The sequence below is a fragment of the Meriones unguiculatus genome, chromosome 12 (assembly GCF_030254825.1).
Source record: "Meriones unguiculatus strain TT.TT164.6M chromosome 12, Bangor_MerUng_6.1, whole genome shotgun sequence".
NCBI classification, from domain to species: domain Eukaryota; kingdom Metazoa; phylum Chordata; class Mammalia; order Rodentia; family Muridae; genus Meriones; species Meriones unguiculatus.
Window position 1 is genome coordinate 39,576,883 of NC_083360.1, and position 25,425 is coordinate 39,602,307.

The window sequence follows — 25,425 nt, forward strand, 5'->3', positions numbered from 1 at the left end:
TGTGGGTCTGCCAGCAGGGTTAGGATTAAAGCTGCCGTCAACAACTGAGTGGTCCATGCTTCCTGCCAGTATCAAACAAACCAACATCTTTTCAGATAACTTGCACAGTTTTTTGTGAAGGGGATGGAGAAAGGGAAGTGCACTCTCCTTTCCTTGCTCTGGAGTGCTAGCCTCAGAACAGAGAAGACCCACAGGTTTTCCCACATGAACACACACCCCATTGCTGTGCATGCAGGCTAGCCTGCTCTCCTCTGAGCTCTTATGCCAAAAACTAGATGCTAATTTTTTTACATTTTTTTCTTCACAATTTATTCATTTTATATCCCAATTAAAGCCCCCTCCCTCAACTTCCCGAGTCCCAACCTTCGTCTTCCTCTCATCCCCTTCCACTACTATTGCCATCTGCCCATAGCTTGTTACATCTCATCAGGACTGCTTGGAGGCTCCTCCATGGCCTGGCAAGGCTGCATCATCAGGGGCAACTGGTCCAAGATCAGTCAACTGAGGTCATGATAGAGGCAGCTCCTGCTCCCCTCACTCAGAGATCCACATGGAGACCGAGCTGCTAATCAGCCATATCTGAGCAGGGGGTCTAGGTCCTCTCCATGCATGGTCCTTGGTTGGTGCATCAGTCCCTGCAGGATCCCCTGGGCTCAGGTTTTATTTTTGTTTTTGTTTTTGTTTTATTGTTGTTGTTGTTTTAGCTTTGTTGGTCTCCTTGTTGAGCTCCTGTCCCCTCCATATCCCTCTATTCCCCCCACATACACACTCCCTTCTTCCGTAAGACTCCTTGTGCTCTGCCCCAAGTTTGGTCCTGAGTCTCATCATCTGCTATGATCCCCTGTTGGGTGAATCCTTTCAGAGCACCCTCTATAGTAGGCTCCCATCCTGTTTCCTCTCTTGTACTACTTCTGGTGTCTATCCTATTTGCCATTCTGAATAAGATTTAAGCATCTTCCCTAGGGTCCTTCTTAGGGTTTAGCTTCTTTAGGTCTGTAGATGGCTGGCCTATATTATATGGCTAATACCCACTTATTAGTGCCCACTCTTGACCGTATACACAAAAGATGTCCCACCATTCAATAAGGACAATTTCTCAACTATGTTTATAGCAGCTTTATTTGTAATAGCCAGAATCTGGAAACAACCTAGATGTCCCTTAACAGAGGAATGGATACAGAAATTGTGGCACATCTACACAATGGAATATTACTCAGCTATTAAAAACAAGGAAATCATGAAATTTGCAGGCAAATGATGGAACTAGAAGAGATCATCCTGAGTGAGGTAACCCAGAAACAGAAAGATAGGCATAGTATACACTCACTAATAAGCAGATATTATCCATATAATATAGATATTAATTTTTTAATGTATGGAAAGTTGAAAATGGGGCTGGAGAGATGGCTCCAGTGAAGAGCACCATCTGCTCTTCCAGAGGTCCTGAATTCAGTTCCCAGCAACCATATGGTGGCTCCCAACTATCGGTACTGGGATCTGATTCCCTCTTCTGGTGTGCAGGTATACATGCAGATAGAACACTCATATATGTAAAATAAATAAATAAAATCTTTTTTTAAGTTGAAAATGATAACTATATTTGGGCAACCACAGTAGTATTTTCGAGAGTAAAGAAGGCTCTTTTTAATGCAAGTGAAATTAATATGAAAGTGTTACAAGTTTTTAAACCCCTTAGATTTTCAGTCTCCAGACCTTGTATGATTAAAAGTTTTATTGTTATGAAGCAGCACCAGGAAACAGGCTGTGTTGCTATCATGTCAAGGAGGGATTTGGGTATGCTAGTGCTTCATCGCAAACCCAAGCATGTGCCCTGCCACCGAATCACACCCTGAGACCAGCTTGTTGGCATTGTACTATTACGACTATATTTTTAATACTGGGGTGTCAGCAGCGGTGAGGTTAGGGTTCTGATGTCCTACTCTCAGATGCTATTTGAGAAGTACAGGATTTAGCAGTATCCATCTAAGAATGCTCTGGTCAAAGACTAGGTTGACTTCTCCTCCCAAAAAAATAAGACGTTTATTCAAATGCTTCTGTTACTAATATTCCTTCAGGTAAACTTGAAGATAAGAACTTGGGATTTATTTCTTCGGTGTAAGCATGTCTGCACTCATAAGGGTTTTTATGTATGAGGAGGTGTGAATGTGTCACGGCAGGAAGTCGTGTTAAGTTTGAGACAACCAATCACATTTTTTTGGAATATTTTGATAAGTCACGTGCACATAACAGTAAGACAGCACATTCTAAGACAGGTTTTCATTAAGCCTGAGGAATGAGCAAAGAAAGCCCAGCATAGCCTAAAGATGGGTGAGGTTTCACGATGGCAAAAATGACAGTGGGAGATCTTCTGAGACAAGATAGATGTTTTCATGTATCTCATGTCTATATACTTATAAAAATGAGTTCATAATAGTACTATCGCTTCTTCTTTCCCTCTTCCCCTCAATATCCCTAAATTGTAATATCTTTTGGGAACAAACGATTGGTGGATGCTCAAGTCTCCACCCAACAGCAACCAAACTGTTCCGGGCCGATATCGCCACCGTGTGGTCATGCTGGAGAATTGACCCACAGGTTCCCAGGCCCCTCCCTTCTTGAAGTTAAAATAATCTTTTGGCCTCCTCTGTCATCTTTATCCCACTTTGAGTCCCTAGATTCTTAAGAAAAATTAAAATATGCCTTAAACTACTTTCTTTTTATAATTTTACACTTTGTAATATATCTTTTATCTCTGACTTCATTGTATTTGAAAGCCTAAAACATCAAATAAGATTATTTCTAAAAATATACTTAATTAGATAGAAACCCTATTATCTTAACTATTTTTAAATGATATTAAGTTATAGAAACTGCTCTAACTAGTGCTTACATTTTGTTTTTTTGTTTTTTGAGACAAGGTGAGCTAAGGGCAGCCTCAAGCTTCCCATGTAGTTAGTGGAGGATGACCTAGAACTCCTAACCCCTTGCCTCTGCCTCCCAAGTGCTAGCATTATGGGTGTGCACCACTGTACCTGGCTTCACAAATCTTTAGAGGAAGCAGAAACACACTGATCTGAACATACACATGTGTCTCAAATCCTCACTTAATTACCACAAATAAATCAAAATATACCTTACATATTTTATTCCATTTTGCTTCTTAGTTACAGTTGTTGAAAAGATATATCTTTACATTTACATCTCCCATTTTCCATTTAAAACATTTTCATTTATCCGGTCTAAGCCCATGCGGGAAAGACAACTTTGGAATTTTTTTTTCCAATAGAAAACTCACATTCTAAGTTGGGAAAATACAGTTTTCCAGTAAATATGAAGATGCATTCTGAAAAGGAAATGGCGGTGGAGACGATGTAACATCTGTAAGCCAGAGCCTGCCCATGTGCATCGCACTGCTGCATTTAAAATGTTCAGTTATTCACAGGGAACAGCACGCTTGGCAGAGAAGCCAGGCCCCTGGGCTCCTGCTGGCCTCAGTTCCTTGGCTTCTCCAGATTCTTAGATTTTAACCTTTCTCTAGGTCCTCGAGGCCGCAACACACTCTGGGGGCACCCTCTCAGGACAACGAGGTCACCACACTGGTGGTATACCTCTAAAATAATGAGGTTTCTGGTTTTCCCCATTTAAAGTAGCAACTGAGAAGCAAGGTGGTTTCTATTGGGGGCTTGAAAACATCCATGTTAATAAAAGCCACATTGGTAAACACTCAAATCTGGCCTAATCCATTATCTGTTGACACCGGGCAGGCTGAACCTAGAGCCTTCCAGGGAAAAAAACACTCACAAGATTCCACTCACTAATGGATAGTACTTTTTACCAGAAGAGAAATTCTATTGACTTCACTCCTAATTATCCTTTCTTGGTTATTCACTCTTTGCAAATTGAAAAGAAAAAGTAACTGAAAGGAAAACATTGTAGATATCTATTTATATTTAAAGTTTACATTTCATGAGCGTCAGCTGCGGAATTTGGGCTTTTTTTTTTTTTTAATTTTTTGCCACTTTCCATCAGGCCTGACTTGAGGGAAGATGACTCAGAAATAGGGTGCACAGACTAATGTGACCTGTTGAGGGCAGAAAATGACTTGCGGCCTAGAATGCTATTTTGAGATGTATGATATTCAATTCATTCACTTGATTACTTTGGTCCAGTTGCAGCGCAACTGTATATGCTGTATAACCTAAACGGATTATTTTCATTGTCTTTAATGCAGTGATTTATAATTAGAGCATGTTTAATAAATTGACTTCCTGTTAACCAGTCATTTGACTGGAAGAAAATAAAGTAATTTTAAATGGAAAAAAAAAAGATTCCATCCACGTTCTATATTTAATCAGCTCAATGAAGCACTTTATCAAGTTCCTTGTTGTTGTAAGTAGTGGAGTAAGGACAGAGTTTACAAAATATTTTTAAGCCGATTCCTTATAGTCAGAGCAACAGCAGCATTTCACTGAAGAATACCACAGCTAAGCAGTTCCAGACAGAGTCCCTCATTTCCATGGACAGCCTCTCTGGCTGAATAGAAATCTGTCAGATTTCTGCTACTTAGCTAGCACCCACTTTGCATTTATCCTCAGAGATATGAGGGCCTTCCCCATCTTTGTATCAAAAACTCCTACACTGCAGGAATCTTAAATTCCTCATGCTGACAGTGTAACTTGCTTCTCACCAAATCCTCACCTCTCTGATCATTCAGTCTCTCTCAGTCATCCAGACCTTCCAACTCAAAACATGGCCGGGAAGGTCCGCATCACCCCAGCAAGCTCCCAGCACATGGCAATTCCAGTTGCCATGGAATTCTTATACCAGAGTGTATGTGGGGCCTGCTGTGAGCCCGTGCCTTGTTTCCACACTTACAGTCTTTGGCCATGCCCACAGGCATCCGCAGACACTATGTCTTCTTTCCCAGAAATACAAACCTTCAGTCTTTTAACATTTTGATGCTGATAACCCCTCCCATACTCTCTCTCTTTCTATTTCTCTCTCTCTCTCTCTCTCTCTCTTTCTCTCTCATAATTTTATATTTGAATTACATGTAGAATTCAAAACATTACCACTCCAGTATAAATCATATCAGGTACGTTTAAAATTCTCACTATATGTCCTTAGGAGCCATTCATCTATTTCTTCCCCAGATTGTATCTGGTGCCCATACTGACCCCAAGAACAACTCTCATGCCCCTGGGCTGCCTTTCTCTTTTAGTTCTGTCACAGCTGGTGGGAGCACCATCTCCTGTAGGGCAGAAATGTCAAAGCCCTGCCTTCAGTTGTCCCAGTCACACTACTGGTGGGCACTGAGTGGCTTTGAGGAAGCCAGTGGCCTATAAAGCAGCATCCATCACATGCTTTTTCACCTGCTTCCTCCCTAACTCTCCCTCATTTCGCAAGCAAACTGCTAGAGTAGAACTGCTCCCGGTATGAGAAGCCTGCTGCCCTGGCCTTCTCTGGGAAGCACCCACATTGGCATTAATGCCATGTGCCATGGAATTCCCCAGAAGACTGCACAGGAACTCTGCTGTTTTCATTCATACAGGGAAAAAATGCTTATGATGTTTCTATGCCCTGTGTGCAGTGTCCTGAGGAAGGCAGGGTCACTTCCCTTTGACTAGCTTCCTTTACCTTAGTGGAATTCAGCAGAGTCAAGCATATGTTCTTTAGTTTTAAAAGACAACTCCCAGAGACTAGGTAACATATAAACAACAGAAGCTAACGTAGCTTGTAACTGTGGAGGAGAAGAAGTCAAGTGTGGTGTCTGCATCCGGCAAGGGCCTGCTTGTTCCACTGTAACTACCATGGGGCATCATGCGGCTGTCCAGAGCACTTGTTTTACCCAGGCCTGTCTTCCTCTTCTTATAGAACACTTTGTAGTCAGCTATGCATTACTAAATGAAATACCCAAAGCAACCAGTTGATCGAGAAATGTGTATTTAGTTCTTGATCTGGAGGTTCCAGGCAAAGAGCAGATAGGGCTTTAGTGAGAGCAGCCAACAATAATGATGTGGAGCAAGCAGCACACATCAAGAAGCAGAGGACCCAGGACCCAGGGAGAATGGAGTGCCCCTTTCTAAGGAGACACCACCAGCTATCGAAGGGCCTCCCACAAGGTCCTCAGAACAGGTTCTCACCCTGGGAACCAAGCCTTTCATGAATGAGCCTTCGGGAAGTGTTTATCCAAACCATAGCAAAGTGGGCGTAGACACTGGCGAGTTTGAATCTACCCCGAAAGATAGCTAAGAACTCCGATACTCCAGAGCCCAGTGTCCTCTCCTGCCACATAGCTAGAATCTGGCCCCTGAGGGAAGTTAGAAAGACTGCTGGTTTGCAAAGTCTCAGATCAGTCTTGGAGGGAAAAGCGGTTTGAGAATTCCCCATTACAGAATTTCTCAGTGTTGTCCTATGCACGCACTGAGTTCAGCCTCTGGGTTTGTTCTCACTGCTGCGGCCTCGGAGCCCATGCTCTGGTTTTTACATCTCACCCCATTATTTGTCAGCAGGTCTTTTCTGCAGAGAGCTAATGGGCTAATGTTGGCAGTAAGTGGGCACCTGGGACCGCTGTGCTGTGGTCACCTCCCAGGTCTGCCGTTTGCTAGCTGTGTGACCAAAGCAAGTTCTTTGACTGAACTGTCCATCTGCCACTTCAAAATATATGGTGGCAACAGCATGCCCTTGTTGGGTTGAATGGCAGGTGCCACTAAATGACCAGAAATCTGGTTCCAGGTAAGTGCTCCAAATGCTGTTGGTGCCAGGCAGAGCCTTACGCTGTGGAACCACTGTAGGATGGGTAGGAAGCTACTTGCTGCACCCCGGTCCCAGTGCTATCTACTGCTAACCTCATTTCACTCAGCTGCCCAGGCTGGCAAGGGCTAGGACAGTTTCTGCAATTGCAGACAAGTAATCAAGCATGGAGAAGTTAGGTGCCCTACCTAGGATAGTTACATCTTTAAGTAAAGGAGCCAAGCCTCTGAGCCAACCATTTTTTCTCTTGGTGTCTGGACCTCAGACGTCCCAGGCAAGAGGAATTTGGTGAATAAGATCATCTAGAGCCAGGTAGGTCGCTTCAACTATATATTCTCCATTGTAAAGTGATATTGGATTCCCCCCAAAAGTCCATTCAAACACATGCCTGAATTCACCCCAGGGGGCCCAGAAGTCATATTCTGGCTGCTACTCTGGGGACCAAACATTGAGAATCCTTGGCTAAAAATGCTGTTCAAAAATTATGTCAAATGGGGGCTGGAGAGATGGATCAGTGCTTAATAGCACTTCGTGTTCTTAAGGAGGCCCCAGGTTTAGTTCTAAGGCTCCATGTCTGGTGGCTCACAATAGCCTGTAACTCTAGCTCCCAACGATCTGACCGCCAAGCCTGCTCATGGTGTGTGTGTAAATACGCAGACAGTCCCACCTATACACCAAACAAAAGCAAATAACTGTTTCTTAACCCTGTCAGATAATCACCACACTGATTGTTTTTCTTAGCAAAATGTACCTCCTTAACTCTTACAAGTCTGTAAAAACATTTAGAGAAATTATAAATGACTTCTGGTATCGCTACAGTTTCTACTGGCCATTGCATTTGTCCCAGAACCATTAGTGTTAAAGGAAAATGTATGTGCAATGTGTTACATTTTCTTTTTTTATTTAAAAAAAAGTGAATAATAAAACTACATGATTAACACAGGATTGCAGTCAACAGCATTTTTTATCTTTGTTAACCTACAAGCATCCTTCTGTTTGAAAAACTCTTAACCTGTTCTATTCATAAACTGTTCCAGTTAACCCTTTAGCAAATGAAGGAGATGTAAGAAGGACACTGGTACCCTAGGGCACAGGTTGGACATGTCACTGTGAGATAAAAAGGAAACCAAATGCAAAGAAAATGGAACTTGGAGGAAGAAGTTAGGATCAGAGCTCGAAACAGCAAAGATTTGTTCCGAATCCATTGTGCATATGCATAAGAGGACGTTTTGGGGCCTGCAAAACAGTTCTTGTGGGTTGTGCTCATGCTCACAGGTCCTTAGGGAGGTTGATTGTGTCACCAGATATCCAGTCACTACCTACCGCTGGGTATTGTGAGCACAGAGGATTCAGTCCCAGGTCCCCCACCATGTCCTTGAGATCCCACTAGCCCCCGCTGCTCTACATTTATGCATACACATAATATCTCTATAAGTAGCCCCTCCCTAATTTACCAGATGCCTCAGTGCATCCCCTAGGTGCTGTCCACGCTGTCTAGGGGCCTGGCACATGCACAGCTCGGGCTGCCCACCCTGAGGTACCAGGCTCAGAACTGCTCAGAAGCTCAGATTGTCTATTTGATGCCTTGTTGCTGCTGTGTTGCTATCTTGTGCCTTGTTTTTTCAGTGACACTGAGTGGCCTCCTGTGTTGTCTCTTTCAGCCAGTAATGTTAAAGTAGAGACTCAGAGTGATGAAGAGAATGGGCGTGCCTGTGAAATGAATGGGGAAGAATGTGCAGAGGACTTACGAATGCTTGATGCCTCAGGAGAGAAAATGAATGGCTCCCACAGGGACCAAGGCAGCTCGGCTTTGTCAGGAGTCGGAGGCATTCGACTCCCTAACGGAAAACTAAAGTGTGATATCTGTGGGATCATTTGCATCGGGCCCAATGTGCTCATGGTTCACAAAAGAAGTCATACTGGTAAGGCCTGGCGTAGTTTTTCCTTTAGTGTCTCAAGAGGTCCTATGGGTGCTGAAGGAGCAAAATGTGCTGTCAAGGGGATACAGCTGAGTAGTATGGCACCTGCCTAGCACGTGCATGTCCCTAAGTTCAAAGTGCAAAAGGAGGGAGGGAAGGGGAATGTGGTCTTGAAGCATGTTTGCAATTGACCAGCAGGGCAGCGGCTGCACATAATTGGCTCCCAAGTTGTATTGAGGCACAACTTTCTTATTCTGGGGCAGTGTTTGAAAGGTCCTCTCAGCGTGGACCTATCAACCCTATAAACAAAAAAGGAAGGTCAACAGTATGCGTGTGCCGTATTCTGAGGGCCTGATATTATATTCACTTTAAAAAAAAAAACTCAGCCATAGTGTTGACTCTCATGTGCAAAGCATCCCATCCTTCACAAGACAACATCAAAAGCTTAGAGACACACTGCAGCTGACCTCACAAGTTTCCCACTGAGAAACTAGAAATACTTGTTTAACATGTCGACACTCGGGGGCTCTATTCAGAGGCATTAGTGGGTGGTGGCCAAGTAGCAAAACTTTTTTTTTCTTTTTTCACAAAGGGTGCAGATCAGCATGAGGTGGTTCACCCTGCAGGCTGAATCTCTGGGTCAGCTGGCCATTTGCCATGAGTTTTCGTCCCAGAGCGGTAAGGAGCTTTCTGGCAAACTCCTGTTGCAGGGACAGGTTTGCAGGAGGCTTTGGGAGAATGAGAGAATGCAATAGTCTGTTCCAAAGGGAATAAAGGTAGAGTATCTGGGGTCCAAGAGCCATGCCTACCCCTGCCGTTGGCAATGTGAGAAGTCTGCCCAGCTTCAGTTGGCCGCACCACACCTGTTCCACCTCCCTCCTGTAAACAACCATGTTTATGAACAGTCACCTACTGTTCACCATAACTGTCACTCTACCATCACTAAAGGCACCAAAGGGTTCCTGTAAAACATTGATGGCATTTGGTGCATTTGTTTACAGGGCATAAGGTTTCTTTAGAACTAAAGAGATACATTACTCCTTCCATGGAAGTTTTTTGAAGGGTAGGTATAACCTGGTGAATTCACCAACTCTCATAGCCACAGAAAGCTTGCATGTAAAACTTAGACACCCTGAGCCATCACTACCTACACACTGGCTTCTTTGGGGCCTGAGAACACTGGCATCTGCTACTGGATACCAGTATCCAGGAGGAAGAAGAAAACAAAACAAAGACGAATAGTAGCAGGTTTCATAAGACATTTCAGAAAGGTGAGGAAGATAGCTTGAAAATGAAGGCCTTGTCTGTTTCTTACATGTGTTATCCAAAAGGAAGCAGGAGCTAGAACATGCATGGAGCAGAAATGCTATCATCAATAAATGTAGGTATTTCCAAGGTTGTGTCTATATATGAACCGAAACAGTTTTTAAATGACTTATTCCACGTATAATATATGTGGAAATGATATACAAGATGAATTTTTAATAGATGTCTGTCTTCAACCAAAGTTTAGCTTTAAAATTAGACAAACTTGGCTTTTCTGAAGGGACACTTTAGTCCTTAAATTACCCACTGAAACAGACCTGGCACAGCCAGCCCTAAGAAAACCAAATATGAGGGTAAGAAAACTTACTCTTGCCTTTTGTGGAAGGTGGAAATTTACATGAAGGTGAACTACTGTGACAGATACTCAGCCTGTAGTAATATGTCCCTGATGACGAGCCAGCCTCAAGTGAAGCACTTTCCTGTAATCTATGTAAGGCCTGACTGCACAATGAAAACTTTCTTGGATAGATTTTTTTTTTAAATAAACGAATCAAATTTTGGTATACCAAACTGCCAAAATATACTGCCTATCTTGATTTAAAAAGAGAGAAAGAAGGAGAGAAAGGAAGGAAGAATTACATGATTACATGTAATGAATAAACCTTCCAAGCACGAATCTGAGAAGGCCTGACATTCCCTACATACTTTTCTCAACCAATAGTCACTATTACACCCACCCCAATATGCTAAGCTCTTCAACTATGGGACAGATAACTTCCAGGAAGAAGAGCAAACCATCCACTGTATCAATCCTGCCTCATCCCTCGCTTGAGAAACACGGAGACCATCACACAACATACACACACACACACACACACACACACACACACCCAGTTTGCTCATGGCTGACTCCACAGGTATCTTCGTATATATAAATATACAAGGCCTCAGCTAGAAATGAAAATTGCATTTAGCCAAAACTAAGTTTGAATAACTAGACAAGACAGGCAGGTTTTATTTTCCAAGTCAGGGTGGAATGTGTCAGCAAAGGTTTGGTCTCTGCATTTATGGCAGGTAGTTAGAATACCTCTCCAGTGTGAAAGGAGCTGTGAATCACTAGGAATCTTGAGAAAATGCAGGTTCTAATTCAGACCCTGGGAGAGTCGGGAGAGCAGGCATTCCTAAGAAGTTCCCAAGAACACTGGGCCTAGAATCTAGAGCATGATCAGCCTCTGGGGACATGCTGTTGAGGAACAGACAATAAGCAGAGCTGTTCGTGTGTCCTCTCAGAAGCTTATGTGGAATGTCATGCCCCAGTGGACAAGCTAGAATGCGCACCAGAACCTCTCTTTCCCCACGCCCCACAACTCAGCCAAGGAGGCTCACGGCTTCCCAGCCCCTTCCCTAGTAAACAGAGACCTCAGAGGCATAGCCCCAGCTTCTGCCCCTCTCATGGGGTGAAGTTCCACTGCTGCCATTTTCTAAATGGTTTGTGGGCACCAGTGTGTCACTTCCCCTTGGGTGCCCAGTTGGTTTCATGTTTGATTCAAGTGTCACAACCTCAATGTCCCCATTGAGGGGGTGAGTATGAGCATCACCCTGGGGTGGTAGGAAAGCGGGAGGAAGTGCAGTGGGGCCCCACCCATAACGTTATTATTCTGAATAGTAAAGACCAGGAAATGGCTTGAGCAGAACAAAAAGCCTGGCTCACTATGGTCCCCAGTCTAGTGGGTGCTGTCACAGGCAAGGTGTGACATCACATCTCTTCTTATATGTCATACTTTTTTTTAATCTATCTTCTGCAGAGAGGCCCTCAGAGGTTCTGCCAGTTTAGAAAAAAATGTATATATACTATTACCAAGTCAAGAGTCTCAGACATTATAATAGAATGCCTCTTCATGATAAGTGGGCAGTGTCTGGGATATAAATTAAATTTAAATTTTGCAATATCTAATGCCTCATCCCAGCTTAGAGAAACATGAGCTTAGCTACAGCATCAAGTTGTTGTCCTTCAGGAAACAGGTCCTGGCCACTGCAATAGAGAGGGACTCAGGCTGTGTCTGATGATCCAGCTCTTTGGACACACACACCTCTTATGAGTAACACCTCCACTGAGTGGATCACTGTGTGGTCCCTTTCGGAAACATGGTCCTCAAGACGCCGCACCTTGGGCTGTACACTCACGCCCACACAAGCAATTGGAAATCAGTAGACTTGCAGCAAGCCTGTCTCACCTTGCTTTGTGGCGGGGATTAAGACACCAGGCAAGCTGTCTCCACGAAGGTGCACTGACTCAATGGAGAAGGCAGGCCTCAGTGCCCCCAGAAATGCCCACTTTCCCATCCTGTAGAAGGGCAGTATGCTTTTAGTCATCCATCCTCTCTGCCCAGTAACCAGAACACCAGAGCTACCTTATGTTTTCCCCACCACCAAATCAGACCAGGGGACACAGCACATGGACACCTCCCCAGCTCAGGAAGGGGTCTTCCAGCTGCTGGGCATGTGACTTTGCCCACTTGGATCACCAGGGGTGTCTCCTGAGTATTTCTGTTACATGGGCTTTCCCACGTAGCCTGAGGGCCCAACCCTCTCTGAATAAAAACTGTAATACTGGGCATGCTCCAGTTCCCAGCTGGGTCTTCTTTAATACGTTGGCCACTTGTTTCTTCTCCATTCATTCGATTGGAGTCGAACACTCTGTGAACACAGTGCCAGCTGAGTGTGCACGTGGAACTCACAGACTTGGTGACAGTCAGTGACCTACTTTGGTTATTAGTCCTTGACTTTAAACGGTGTCTTCACGTTCAGCTGGGTCTGATCCAGACAGGAATTTTGGGAAATGCTGAGTGCACAGTGATTAGTATCAAGACCCTACCCACCCCCCACCACCCCTCACCACCACCCCCACCTGGCCTACAGTTCATTAAATATCATTATAAACTAGTTTTAACTTTCGTGTCTACACTGCCCACTCAAAAAGACTTAGAAGTAATTAGGAAATTCAGGTGCCAGTATAGACATTCAAGTTTTCCCTAGCATGGGTTTTAGCAGCACTGCCCCAGCTATTCTTCAGTAACTACTGAACAGTCTCTTCTTGCCCACCATCACCCAGCTGGGAAAATGTTAATTGGGTATTTCTAACACATTGTTTATTTTTAAGAGAAGCATCTCTTGGGACATGTATTTTCATACATAATGGTTTTTTTACACGAAGCATCTGTTTGTTCTTCAGAAGCAGCTTTAGGAAGGAACACGATGAGCACATCACCCTGAGAGTTAAAGACAGTAATGTTGACACCTGTGTCTGCCCAGCAGGACAGTTGCACACCCCTCATTCACAAGGAACTCCTCCACCTCCTTCAGACCCAGGGTGTAAGCTGCAACTCTTGGTCACCCCTTGCAGGGCCCTGGACTACCTCAGTCACAAACTGAGTAGGCTCCCTGGAAACTCTTCCAATGGCAGCAAAGTCTGTACCTGGAATACAACTTGTCCAACGTAGACATAAAAGTAAATTTGAAGAATTTCCAAGTTGTGTAGAAAGGAAAAGGTAGGAGGTCTCAAGGGAGCTCACTGCTGCCAAGCGCAAGAGCCTGGGGATTCCCACTGGAGGACAGGCCGTGGCTACCCTGTTTCTTAACTTCTCATTTTATTCAATCTCTCTCCAATCTCTCCCTCTCACCCTCACACTTTCTCTGTCTGTCTCTCTCCTGATTTGCCTGCTTAGGGACAGACAGGTAATGGAGAAGAAATTGAAAGGGAAAATACAGGGAAAATGTAAATGAAAAGAAGTTATTATAACTGTTATAATGAAGTGCCTTTCATTTAAATATAAGAATGTAACGCTGAAATGAACTTGTGATCCTGAAATGCATTTTTAATGAGTTTCCTTTTTATTTTGCTGCTTCAGTGGCATATTTTAAAGACCCTTTGAAAAAAGTCACATTAAAAACCCCACCAAATGCCACAACACGCAAAATTGGATATTGGTTTATTCCAAAACTGCTGATCAGGAAGAGTGACTCTTCATCACAAAATGTTGCAGTCACTTTATTTAAATGAGTTTGAATTTGCATTGTGATGTGCCATTCTGATTTAGGGGAAAAAAATTAGATTTTCAGATCAAATTGACCCAGCCAGTGAAGCGTTAAGCAGCTGGCAGGTTTAGTCTGAAAGCCTCGTGTTCTATCAAACCTGCAGCCGGTGGAAGTCACCAAGCCCATGGGAAACAACTTTCTTGCGGCCGTCCTCCCGAGCTGCTCTCGCTCAGCTCTCACCAGGCTACCCTCTTCCCTTCTTGCCCAGGTGAACGGCCTTTCCAGTGCAACCAGTGCGGGGCCTCCTTTACCCAGAAAGGCAACCTGCTGCGTCACATCAAGCTACACTCGGGCGAGAAGCCCTTCAAGTGCCATCTCTGCAACTATGCCTGCCGCCGGAGGGACGCCCTCACGGGCCACCTGAGGACGCACTCTGGTAGGTCCCCTGGGCATGGCAGGGATGCCAGGCCCTGGCCATCTCAGTGTAGGGGCCCCAGATCGTGTGCTCCATGTCCCCACTCTACCCCGTCCACAGCCCTCTGGGCACGTTGGCCTCCTACAAGTTGACCAGGTTTTCCTATTGAACCAGAGGAAATGGGTGGGGGGCACACATAAGGAAACCTCACCTCCGTAGTGGGTTTTTGAAGAGCTCTCTCCCTCCCACCATATCAGGTAAGTGGGGTTTTCTCTGAAGTGCACTGTTCATGCCCTTAACTTTCCAACCACATCTCTTTACATCCATTCTTATGCCACACGTATCACTGGCTTGTGTAGAATATATTGAATAGCGGTAATAGACATAATTTCACTTGCAGAGAGGACACAGGCAGGGTGATCAGACTATAACCCTGCCATCCCAGGACACACCACTCCAGCCAGAGAGTAACCCCCAGGCCAGAAACCAGCAGAGGCTTTGATGGGACTGGCCAGTCTGGAGCTGTCAGCAAATTGCAGACAGCAAAATGTCCCTGTAAGGATGTCCCAGATACTCTGGAGTCTCAGAGTACAATCTACATAAATGCTGGACAACCTGTCACACCGACTTGTTGTTCACTAGATCATATCTTCTGCCTCCTTGGTGGCTTCTTTTCCAGTAGCCCCATAAGCCTCCAGGTCTGAGAGAAAGGGATTTTGTCCAGCAACAGCGTGTTATCGGTGCTTGCAATACAGTCAATATGATGTAACATGCAAAGTTTCCTTCCATTCTGCCCTGTCGTCTGGTGTCATGTGCTACCCTGGCTTTGGGAGCACTAGGTTGGTGGGCCTTGTCCCTGCACTCCAAGAGTGCCCATCATAGCCAGCCATCACTATGTCGTTGCTCATTGGCAGGAAGGAGGTCCTCAGCCCATCTCCTTCCCACTGCTAATCTCTTCCCAAACAGAACAGATGCATCTCATGGTGCAAGTTATCCATCTCTGTGCCCACATTTCCTAAGCCCTTCAACAGCATCCTATGTGTGTGTAGCATGACAGAGTGCTGAGGGCCCCCAGGAGCAGAAAGAAAAGACAGTCTGCCCTGATTGGAGGATTGGGAGAGATTCCCACAGCAGGAGGGCTAGGCAGTGTGTTCAGCCCAAACTGAGTAATTTGCTTTAAGGAAACTCTAAACAAAAGCAGAGTGGGAGTATACTAGAGTGCACATTTTAGCAGGTGTGGTCCAGAGCTGCTCTTTTTTGGTTAGTGCTCGCCTCCACATAGCCATGTGTAGAGAAGGAAAGGAGCTAAGGCTACGAGTCTTCTCCCCTGTAGCCCTCTTTCCTACCTGACTGACAGGGAACATGCAGGAGACCCCCAAAAGCTTATAGCAGAAAGTTGTGATTTAGGCAAGTTTCTTGGCACTGCCCAGAAAGGTGCTGCCCTCCTTTGAGGAACTGCTCCCTCTGGCAGCATGTGAGTCAGAGGGTGTGGCAGAGAACAAGCACCTCCCTGCCCCAGGTGGGACGCGAGCTCAGACCTGGGAGGGGTATGCCGCAAGGAATGAGATGAACTGAAGGCCTCCTGAGATGGCGGTGGCACTTTCTATATGTATTTAGCATGAACACAAAGTGAAGGCGGTGCTGGGGAGGGGGTGGCATACAGACCTGTGTAGGCGGCAGGTGTGAGAATGGTGCAGTCATGCTGGCAGGGGACCTAGGAGGAAGCAGCTGCACATCTGTCATTTATGGGAAGTCACATAGACACAATTGACAGGCATCATGAAGACAGAGTGGCATCAAGCACAGCTTCCCAAGCCAGGGGAAAAGTCAAAGACCCACCTTTAGGCTGATCCCCGCCACAGCATTATCACCCTTTAATTACTGGTTTACGATATAAGTCTTTCCTGCATATTCGTCCTTAAGCTGTAAATGACAGAATAACCTCTTGTGAAATTGGTGCAGGGTTTTGCGTTTTTGCCTACATTGTTTGCTAGTTGTATTTAAGGCCTGATGGTATCCTTCTCTCAGTGGGGCTAATGACTTGAGTAGTTATATAAAACAGGTGGTGATATCCTGACAGTTTATTTCTGTCAGAGTCACCAACCAGCTGGTAGATGTCCGTTATAGACCTGGGGTGTTGGCCGCTTTATTGTTGAAAATGCCCTTGACACACAGAGCTCTGGAAGAAAGGGAACACTGTTGCTTCACAAAGTGATTTTGCTAGAATGACAAGACTTCAGCCTTTGTCTGCAAATTCCAGGGTAGTGCATTTCTTCCTGTGTGGACAGCCACTGCCCACATTACGTTAACAGCTAAAGTCAACCAGACAGCTTTCCCTGGCGTCTGGTGGCATCTGAGGTTCTAGACTCCAGTGTGTTGATAGTGGGCTTGGTCCTCCTTTGGAAACTACAAACTTTGTTAGAGACAGTTTGGTTCTTACATTCTAGCATTGAAGTAAATCATACCCTGGGGAAAAGCAGGCACCAACCATACCATTTATACAGGGGGACAATTTCGATTCACTAAATCACAGAAGTTACAAGTTTTTCGGGAAAGGACATGAGTATTACTTTCTATGAAAATAGAATATAAATACACAACTGTAGACAACATTCGTTCCATACTTCATCGTTATTTCCTAATGTTTGGGGTGCATCACTGTCTATGCAAAAATTCCGTAAGAACTGGAGAGACGTTTCAACAGTTAAGATAACTGGCTGCCTTCCCGATGGTGAGTGTTCTCTGTCACGAACAACTCCACATTTGGCTAAAGCTGAGGATCTGGCTTGCTTCCATGTATGTGGACCTATCTGCATTGCCCACGTGGCATGCTGGGGTTGGCTACCCAGAGGCTATTTAAGCTGTGGGCTGGCTTTCCCCAGGGTCAGATGATTGTTCAAGGTTCCTGAATAAACTGCATTGAAAAAAAAAAAAAAAAAAAAGATAATTGGCTGCTCTTTCAGAGGACCCACCTTTGCTTTCCAGCACCCACATGGCAGTTCACAATCATATGTAACTCCAGTTCCAGGGGATCCAACGCCCTATCATATCCTTTGCAGGCAGGCACCAGGCAAGCAAGTGGTGCACAAACATACATGCAGGCAAAACACTCATATCCATAAAATTAAATTAAATAAAAATTTATGTGGGGGATCTAGAGAGATGACTCAGTGGATAAGAGCATTGTCTGCTCTTCCAGAGGTCTTGAGTTCAATTCTCAGCAACCACTTGGTGGCCTACAACCACCTATACTGGAATCTGATGCCCTCTTCTGGCCTGTAGGTGTACATGCAGATAGAGCACTCATACATTAAGTAGATAGATAGATAGATAGATAGATAGATAGATAGATAGATAGATAGATAGATGGATGGATAGAATCTTCAAAAAATATTTTTTTAAAAAAATGTGTTTTGAATTCTATAGATGAAGCTTTGGTTTCCATTGCATCTGCTCAATTAGAAAAGAGACTTAAGTAACATTGCTTTAAACCATTTATCAAGTATTCCAGTATGGATGGCTTTATATCCCACTTAGAAATGTACTAAATCCAACACAGCATGAGGAATATAATGTTTGTATTGAGGTGAAAATGTATATTCCTCATAAAGTAATTGGAGAATGTTTTCTCTAAAAATGATCTTTACTGGAGTCTTTAAAAACAGGCATCACATGAACCCTTTGCTAGTCTTCTCCTAAAATACCACTCAAAAAAAAAAAAAACTGGGAAGGGCTAAGCTTATATAGAATAACACTGCCCAACATAGAAGCCACTAGCCTTATGTGGCACTTAAGTTTTATTAAGTTAAAATTAAACAAAATTAGAATGCTAGTCCTCTGTGGCACTAGCCAAACTTGGAATGTCCAGTGGTTCCATGTGGCTGGTAGCTACCATACTGAACAACAGTGAATGCCATGCAGAACAGACATGCAAAGGCCACTTACAGCATCATAGCAAGTTTTAATGGACAAAGCTGACCTGGAAGTTTCATCATCCTAGTGTTCTTTGGGGATAAAACAGAGGCTTTCCGTACGTTCTTCCTATACAAAATACATTATGTATCTTCATGTATATGAAAATGCAATTTGATTTATCACTATCACCTTTCACTTTGTATTTTCATATTGCATTTTTTATTACAATTTACTCACTTTGTATCCAAGCTGTAACCCCCTCTCTCATTCCCTCCCAGTCCTGCCCTCCCTCCCTCTTCCCATGCCCCTCTGCCAGTCCACTCTTCCCTCTGACCCTAGCCTATCAGGTCTCATCAGAACTGGCTGCATTGTCTTCCTCTGTGGCCTGGGAAGACTGCCCCACACCACTCAGGAAGAGGTGATCAAAGAGCTAGCCACTGAGTTCATATCAGAGACAGTCCCTGTTCCCCTTACTAGGGAACCTACTTGGAGATTGAGCTGCCACACAGAGGACCTCTGTGGGGTATCGAAGCAGATGCTAAGACTCATAGCCAAACTTTGGGCAGAGTGCAGGGAATCTTGTGAAAGAAGGGAGAGATGAAAGACCTGGAGGGGACAGGAGCTCCACAAGGAGAGCAACAGAACCAAAAAACTGGGCACAGTTTTGTCTTTTCTGAGACTGATACTCCAACCAAGGACCATGCATGGAGATAACCCAAAACCCCTGCACATATTGTGTATTTTTAAACAAGGTAGTATATCTTACAAATGTAAAATACAATTTTACTACAGAGAGATACAATTTAGAAATATTCATTTCATTAAAGTCTTTTCTGGTCATGGTTTCTTAGAGTTACCTCATCTGGCCTCCTGAATTTTCACCTTATTCTTTAAATGTCATCCCAGTGAGGGGTCAGCCTGGCGGGAGACCCTGTGATGGTTTACTTTTTCCCCTTAAAAGACACTTCAGTGATTTAGAAAAGGGGTTGGTAGCCAGCGTGATAGGTTAAGATGAAAAAGGACCATGAGTTCTTGGTACAATCAGTGAGTCACCTGGGCATTAACATTTTTAAAATTAGTTAATTTTGACTAAGGCCATAATAGCCATCACTCTCAAGAGAGTACATTTTTCATCTTTTTTGTTGTTGTTGTCATCAATGTCATGCACGCATTCCCATACCCAGAAGGCCGATATTTAATTGGAGTCTTAAACTCAATTGTGTTTTCTGCAGTTGGTAAGCCTCACAAATGTGGATATTGTGGCCGAAGCTATAAGCAGCGAAGCTCTTTAGAGGAACATAAAGAGCGATGCCACAACTACTTGGAAAGCATGGGCCTTCCGGGCACGATGTACCCAGGTAAGCAGCGCTGAGGCTCCCTGCTGAGCTGGACCCTTTCCCCCCTCCCGGCACCTGGGTCAGGAGGGGGCTCTGTGGCATGTTTGGCCATGCTGCCCAGGAGGAACTTTTTGACCAATAGAGCTGCAGCTACACTAGGGACAACTCATTGTACTTCTCCACTTTCCAAGTCCTCAACCGACCAGACATAGCCTGTCCTAAGACCTCCCTTAACAGCAGTGACCCTCCTTCTCAGGGCTGAACTTGTTGGAAGACCTGGCAGTCATCAGTACTGAGGCTGTGGGAAGGGCACTGGATGTATACTGAGCACTGCCTTGTGGTGAGAATCAGTTTCACTCTAAATTCCTAATTTGTTCTCACTGGTGGTCAGATGATTCAGAACCCTGCAGTGATGGCTTCATGCTCCAGTTCTTTCTCAAGAAGTGAGAAATTACTCTTGCAAGAAGCAGCAATCTGACCTTAACATGACCAAATAGCCAGGAACCGGCATTTAATTACTTTGGGGGCTCCTCCTGTCTCTGCCTCATGTCATATTAAGATACACAAGATGACCATAGGCAACCTATCCCCCAACAAGTGTCAGTCAACTTTCCATCATTGTAATGGGTATCTGAGGCAACCAGCTGTAATAGGAAGGCAATTGTTACTGGAACTTTGGAGGTCTCGGCCCATGGTTGGTTGCCTACATTGTATTGCTTTGGACATGCCATTCTGAGAGTGTGGGTACCCTCCAGTGCCAGGTGGATCCTCACAAGCAAGGGAGAAGGAGAAAGAAAAGGCTATGGACTCATGTTCCTCTTTGAGAGCATATCCCAGTGACTTAAGGACTTCCCCTAAGACTCCACCCCTCAAGGTTTCCAGCATCTTTTACTTGGATTGCCCTAGAGCAGAGGCCTGCAACATGTGGGCCTATGGGAGACACTCCAGTTGCCAACTATAGCTGCCAAGGCCATGTTTATTTCACCCTCCAAAAACTACCTTGTAAACATAGAGTGAGTGTAGGGTTAAGGAAGTTGACAATGACAGGCTCTGGAAATGAACTTTAGTATAAGTGCTGCCAGTAAAATGTGTACATTCTTGTTTATCTCCCTCTCCTGATTCACCATGTCCCTTGGATCACCACATTATTCCCCAGACCTATTTAAGTTGGGTGCATTAGGTAAAAACTGCCTAGCTCAATAGATTTAAGTTTGTTTTTCTGAACATTATTTTTTTTTTTTTTAGTAAAAAGGTTGAGGTCACCTGTTACACTTTTCTGATATCTTCATAGGATAAATAACTTTCTCCTGAGCCTCACATATACAAAATGCAAACAAAAAGTACTGGCTCAGAGGTGTGGTATGGAGTCACCTGGGCCAGCGACTGAGCCCAGTTCACAGAGAAAAAAAAGACTCATCAATGAGCATATTAGCTTGATAGATCACATGCATGAATGATTTCTAGAATCAGTTTTTATGACTTTCTGTATTTCCTTCTATTAATCAGAGTGTGGGCTGAATCTTGAGCTATTGAACAAAATGCACTCATAGTTCCCTGTTAAAAGAACATGCCAGCAGTAGTATTTGACAAAAAAATGTGGGTTTTTAAAGTGAAGATATAAAATACATAAGGATCCTGCTGGCATGCAGGGTACAAAATAAGGGGCAGAAAGCCACCAGGTCATCCTGGGCAAAGAAGAAATGTAGAAGATGATAAAGGGAAAGAAGGCTGGTCCATCCATGAATATCCCCCAAATCTAGGCATGGCTTTAACACAAAATTGTTTGTGCATCTTGTTAACATTTGGAAAACATTTACTATGAAGATCTATTAAAAAATAATAAATGAAAATATTGGCAAGGCTAGAGTTACATGAAGAAGTAGCCATGACTCAAGGAACTGTTTGAAAAACGCGGAGATGAGCCAGGATAAAACCAGATAAACCTATGCTAAATCAACATGACCCGTCTGAAAAGGAAACACACACAAGGTAGAAACAGTGTTGAAAGCTGATCACTTTACATTTTGAGCTCTTTGGGAATGAAGGAATTACATACTTCAGAAATCCCTGCCATGCAAACTAGAAGTCAGGATGAATGGACTATGCATGAGACAAACTTGTATCTTCACTTAAGATTAGGGAGAGTTGGTATAGAAAAGGAGATGGGTTTGGGCTAGCCTGTCTTTCTGCATTTCCTTTAACAACTGCAGGGCTTCCTACCCTGCGCAACTGCTGTGTGATTAGGCATTTGCTGTGCGGTCAGGGACTGTTCCTATACAGTTGTGACTTCAGACCTTTGTTTATTTCTGGACCTAATGATATTTGGTTCCCATAGTTGTTGATAGAGTTGATTAAGTTAATCTTGAGAAAGGACCCTCCAATGTAACACAGTTAATTTACTGTGGTCCAGCCTCAGCTGGTGGACAAGCAGCTTGTTCTTTTGTTCTTTGGGATAATGTGGGTTGAACAGGTAGAGGATGGGGTGTTAGCAATTAGCTAATTATTGGTATTGCTACATCTGGTTCTGTCAGGGAGCTGAAGGATGAGAAATAGGCTCTTGTTGGCACTTTATAAATTTGAGGTTAACACTGGATAAGGCAGTATCTTGAAGTGCAAGCATTTCTAAACTAGCCTCTCTAACTATCTTTGACTTTAGTCATTAAGGAAGAAACTAACCACAGTGAGATGGCAGAAGACCTGTGCAAGATAGGAGCAGAGAGGTCCCTTGTCCTGGACAGACTGGCAAGCAACGTCGCCAAACGTAAGAGCTCTATGCCTCAGAAATTTCTTGGTAAGAGTTAAATGTTTGCTGTCTCTTAACATACAATTATGTGGGTGTTCTAGACTCAAATGAAAATTATTTGAAAGTAGAAGAAAAGAAAAAAAATCTCACTTTTTGGAAGTAATAAGCTTAGTGTTTCTTTAATATTATAGCTTTTTTTCTAATAATTTTCTTCAAACTGATAAAAAAAAAAAACCTTTTACCAGGAATTAGGTAGGATTTCATAGCCTCTGAAGCCCTTGGCATGATGTTTCTGTGGCCATTCTGACAATGATTAGATCAATCCTCTCTGAGCTCCAATTCACATTTTCCCCCAGAAGGTCATATCACACTGCCCTCAAAGTGTAGTGAGGGCTAAAAGGAACCAGAGACTAAACCCTCTGATGATCCAATGAAGGGCTGATGCAACTCAAATTGCTATTTTAACCTTTGACTCCTCACCTGTCCTTAATACCATAAGCAATAAATGTAGAGTGAGCCCCTTGCTCCTTGAGCCACTGTTGCCTCCTGTGGACAATCGACAAATGCCTCATACCAGCCAACTAGGCAGACACTGGAAGAACAAGAAGGAAGTTGAGGCAGATGTCCAGATGGAAATCACTCATCTCAGAGACAGGCCTGAGGCCAAAGCAGAGACACTCATTAACTCCGTGACCTTGAGGAGATGACTCCACCTTTCCAAGCCTGGGTTCCATTCTTTATGTATCTCATAGGGCAACTGGAAGGATAAAATTCCCCCACAGATGTGAACACTTTTAGAAGCCTTTAGTTTGAAGGCCAGCTACTGTCATTGTTAAGAAAGAAAATTGTATGTCCAGGAAAGAAAAAGAAAAGTGTTCATGAAGCTGAGATGGACTTGGAGAAAGTGGCAGGATTTCAGTTCTGTGCCATACAAACATCGGAGGAGTCACAGAGTCTAGGCAGATGAGGATAAGTGATTATGCTGGTGGTTGGGTTTGGAACAGGACCAGCAGGACATGATAGAAGAACAGGTATGTTCCCAGCTTTTCCCAAGTACTCACTGGAAAGCAGCGCATAAAGTTGTCCCAGGAAGCTCTGACTATAACATTAATGGCCTCTGAATGCCAAACTGAGAAATGTAGTCTCATTCAGAACCACAGAAAAATCAGAGGTGTGTTCTCAGTGGGAGCAGCAGCATTGATCATAGGGACAGTCTGGGTCAGAAGTAACTGGAGTTGGGTGATGACAGGAGTGTGGATAGTAATCAAAAAGAGAATGCTTTAGTGAAGAAGGGATGGAAGGCAGGGTAGGGTTGCTGAAGGAATGGGTGTCCTTGATTAGTGCGCCATTGGCAGAAAAGATGAAGCCAAGTCTGGAAAATAAGAGTCCAGGGTTTGATGTAATTATTTTCAAGAATGCCACCCTGGTAAGGGTAGTCCACGGAAACCATACCAGAAAGAATATCGAACTAAAAAGTTGGTGACACACATGCACCTTCATACCAGGGCACCTATATCAAGGCAGAAAGACAGAGGTCAGGTTCTTAGCCAACATCCTTCCTCTTACAAATACAAATAAGGCTCCAAATTTATCTGTTGATTAAATAGAAGTTTCTCACTGATTGATGGTTGGGAGGGGGAAGAAAGACAAAAAAAAAACAAACAAACAAAAAAAAACAGAAACCATTTACTGGAAATATTTTTCATGGACTTGTCTGTGCATATGTGAGCCTTTGAACTGAAAGAATGAATAGTTCATTTTCTTATCAGAGAAGAAAGCGATCTTGGGCAAGGAGTTGGCTGTTGGGTGGCTGAGGTTTTAGGCAGTAGCAGGTGCAGGGCCTCTATCTTCTTCCTGAAGAGTGCACAGAGAACAGGAATCATGGAGAGATCATGGGTGATCAGGGAAATTGGCAGAGATGAACAGCAAGTGTGTTCAAGGGTGGTGAACAGTTACTGACCTCAAGAGGCCGAGTGTGACTTCCTCTTTTTTATTAGGAACCTAAAGAACAGCACATGCTTTAGTAATGACCATCTCCAGTGTCCTTAAGCTTCAAGAGACTTTGAGCCAAATGGGGCATCTGAAATTTTACCATGGCTATCCTGGGTGAATGGGAATTGTCTTAATTCACATGCTTCTGTGTGAAAGGGAAGCAGCAAAACTGGTGAAGCAAAGCTCAGATGAGAGAGCACTCTCCAGGGGAGAGGTTAAACACAAGGAGGAAGTGGCACTGTGGGAACAAGGACCAGGAGAGCAGAAGTGCAGTGGGCAAGGAAGGGCTCCGGCAGCTGTGCTCCGTTGGTGTTCCCCCAGAGTTGATGGACAGTTCACGTCCTGACCAGTGCCTCTTCCTGCTCTTACGTCTGCTTTCCTCTCACTGCTACGTGATGACATACCTGTCCACCCTTCCGACTGTGCCAGTTTTTCTCTAAAATGAAAAGAAGTGGACCTCACACATAGGATAATGTGTTATTGTGATACTAAGATGATAGACAGCTAATAAGAACTTTAACAGAAATGTTTGATGTTTTTCAGATAACCAAAATCCAACATCCAGAAATTAACAGTGTTAAATTAGAAGAACATCACTGTAAAATCTTCCTGACATAGATATTTCAGTGGATAGGATTAATAATAGGCAGATTACAATAGAGAGATATGCAGTAAATACCTTTTAAGTTCCTAAACTTAAAGATTTAAGTTCCTAAACTTAAGTTCCTAAACTTAAGATGCAGCTTAAGAAAGATTCCAACTGCTTTTCCTGGGATGGGTTTGCTGTGCTTCCCCTCTTCCCAGGTAATGCTAGAAGTGCCCAGTGACCATGGCATATTAGTCATATCTTAAACTCTAAGAGGTGTCTGGTCCTCTAATAAAGATTCACTTCCAGAGGAGATCTACTTCTTAAAAGAATTACTCTTGAAAAAAAAATATTTATTGTAAAACACATTAAGAGCTATGAATCACTTTTATTGCTTTTTATTTACATTATACACATCAAGAGTATTCACATTCTATTCAGGAATCATTATTCTTACATAATTT

General features: G+C 43.8%; 1 protein-coding gene across 25 annotated transcripts in view; it reads left to right on the forward strand.

The window, feature by feature from the left end:
- Positions 1-25,425, forward strand: part of Ikzf1 (IKAROS family zinc finger 1) — a 91,302-nt gene that overhangs the window by 57,981 nt on the left and 7,896 nt on the right. For 6 of the 25 annotated variants that reach the window (XM_060365671.1, XM_060365667.1, XM_021647196.2 and 3 more), the window contains 4 exons: positions 8,415-8,675; positions 14,242-14,409; positions 19,536-19,661; positions 22,297-22,431. In XM_060365671.1, the coding sequence (XP_060221654.1) occupies positions 8,415-8,675; positions 14,242-14,409; positions 19,536-19,661; positions 22,297-22,431 (690 nt within the window). The remainder of the gene's footprint in view (positions 1-8,414; positions 8,676-14,241; positions 14,410-19,535; positions 19,662-22,296; positions 22,432-25,425) is intronic. The other 19 variants (XM_060365672.1, XM_021647188.2, XM_021647189.2 and 16 more) reach the window with 9 other exon arrangements.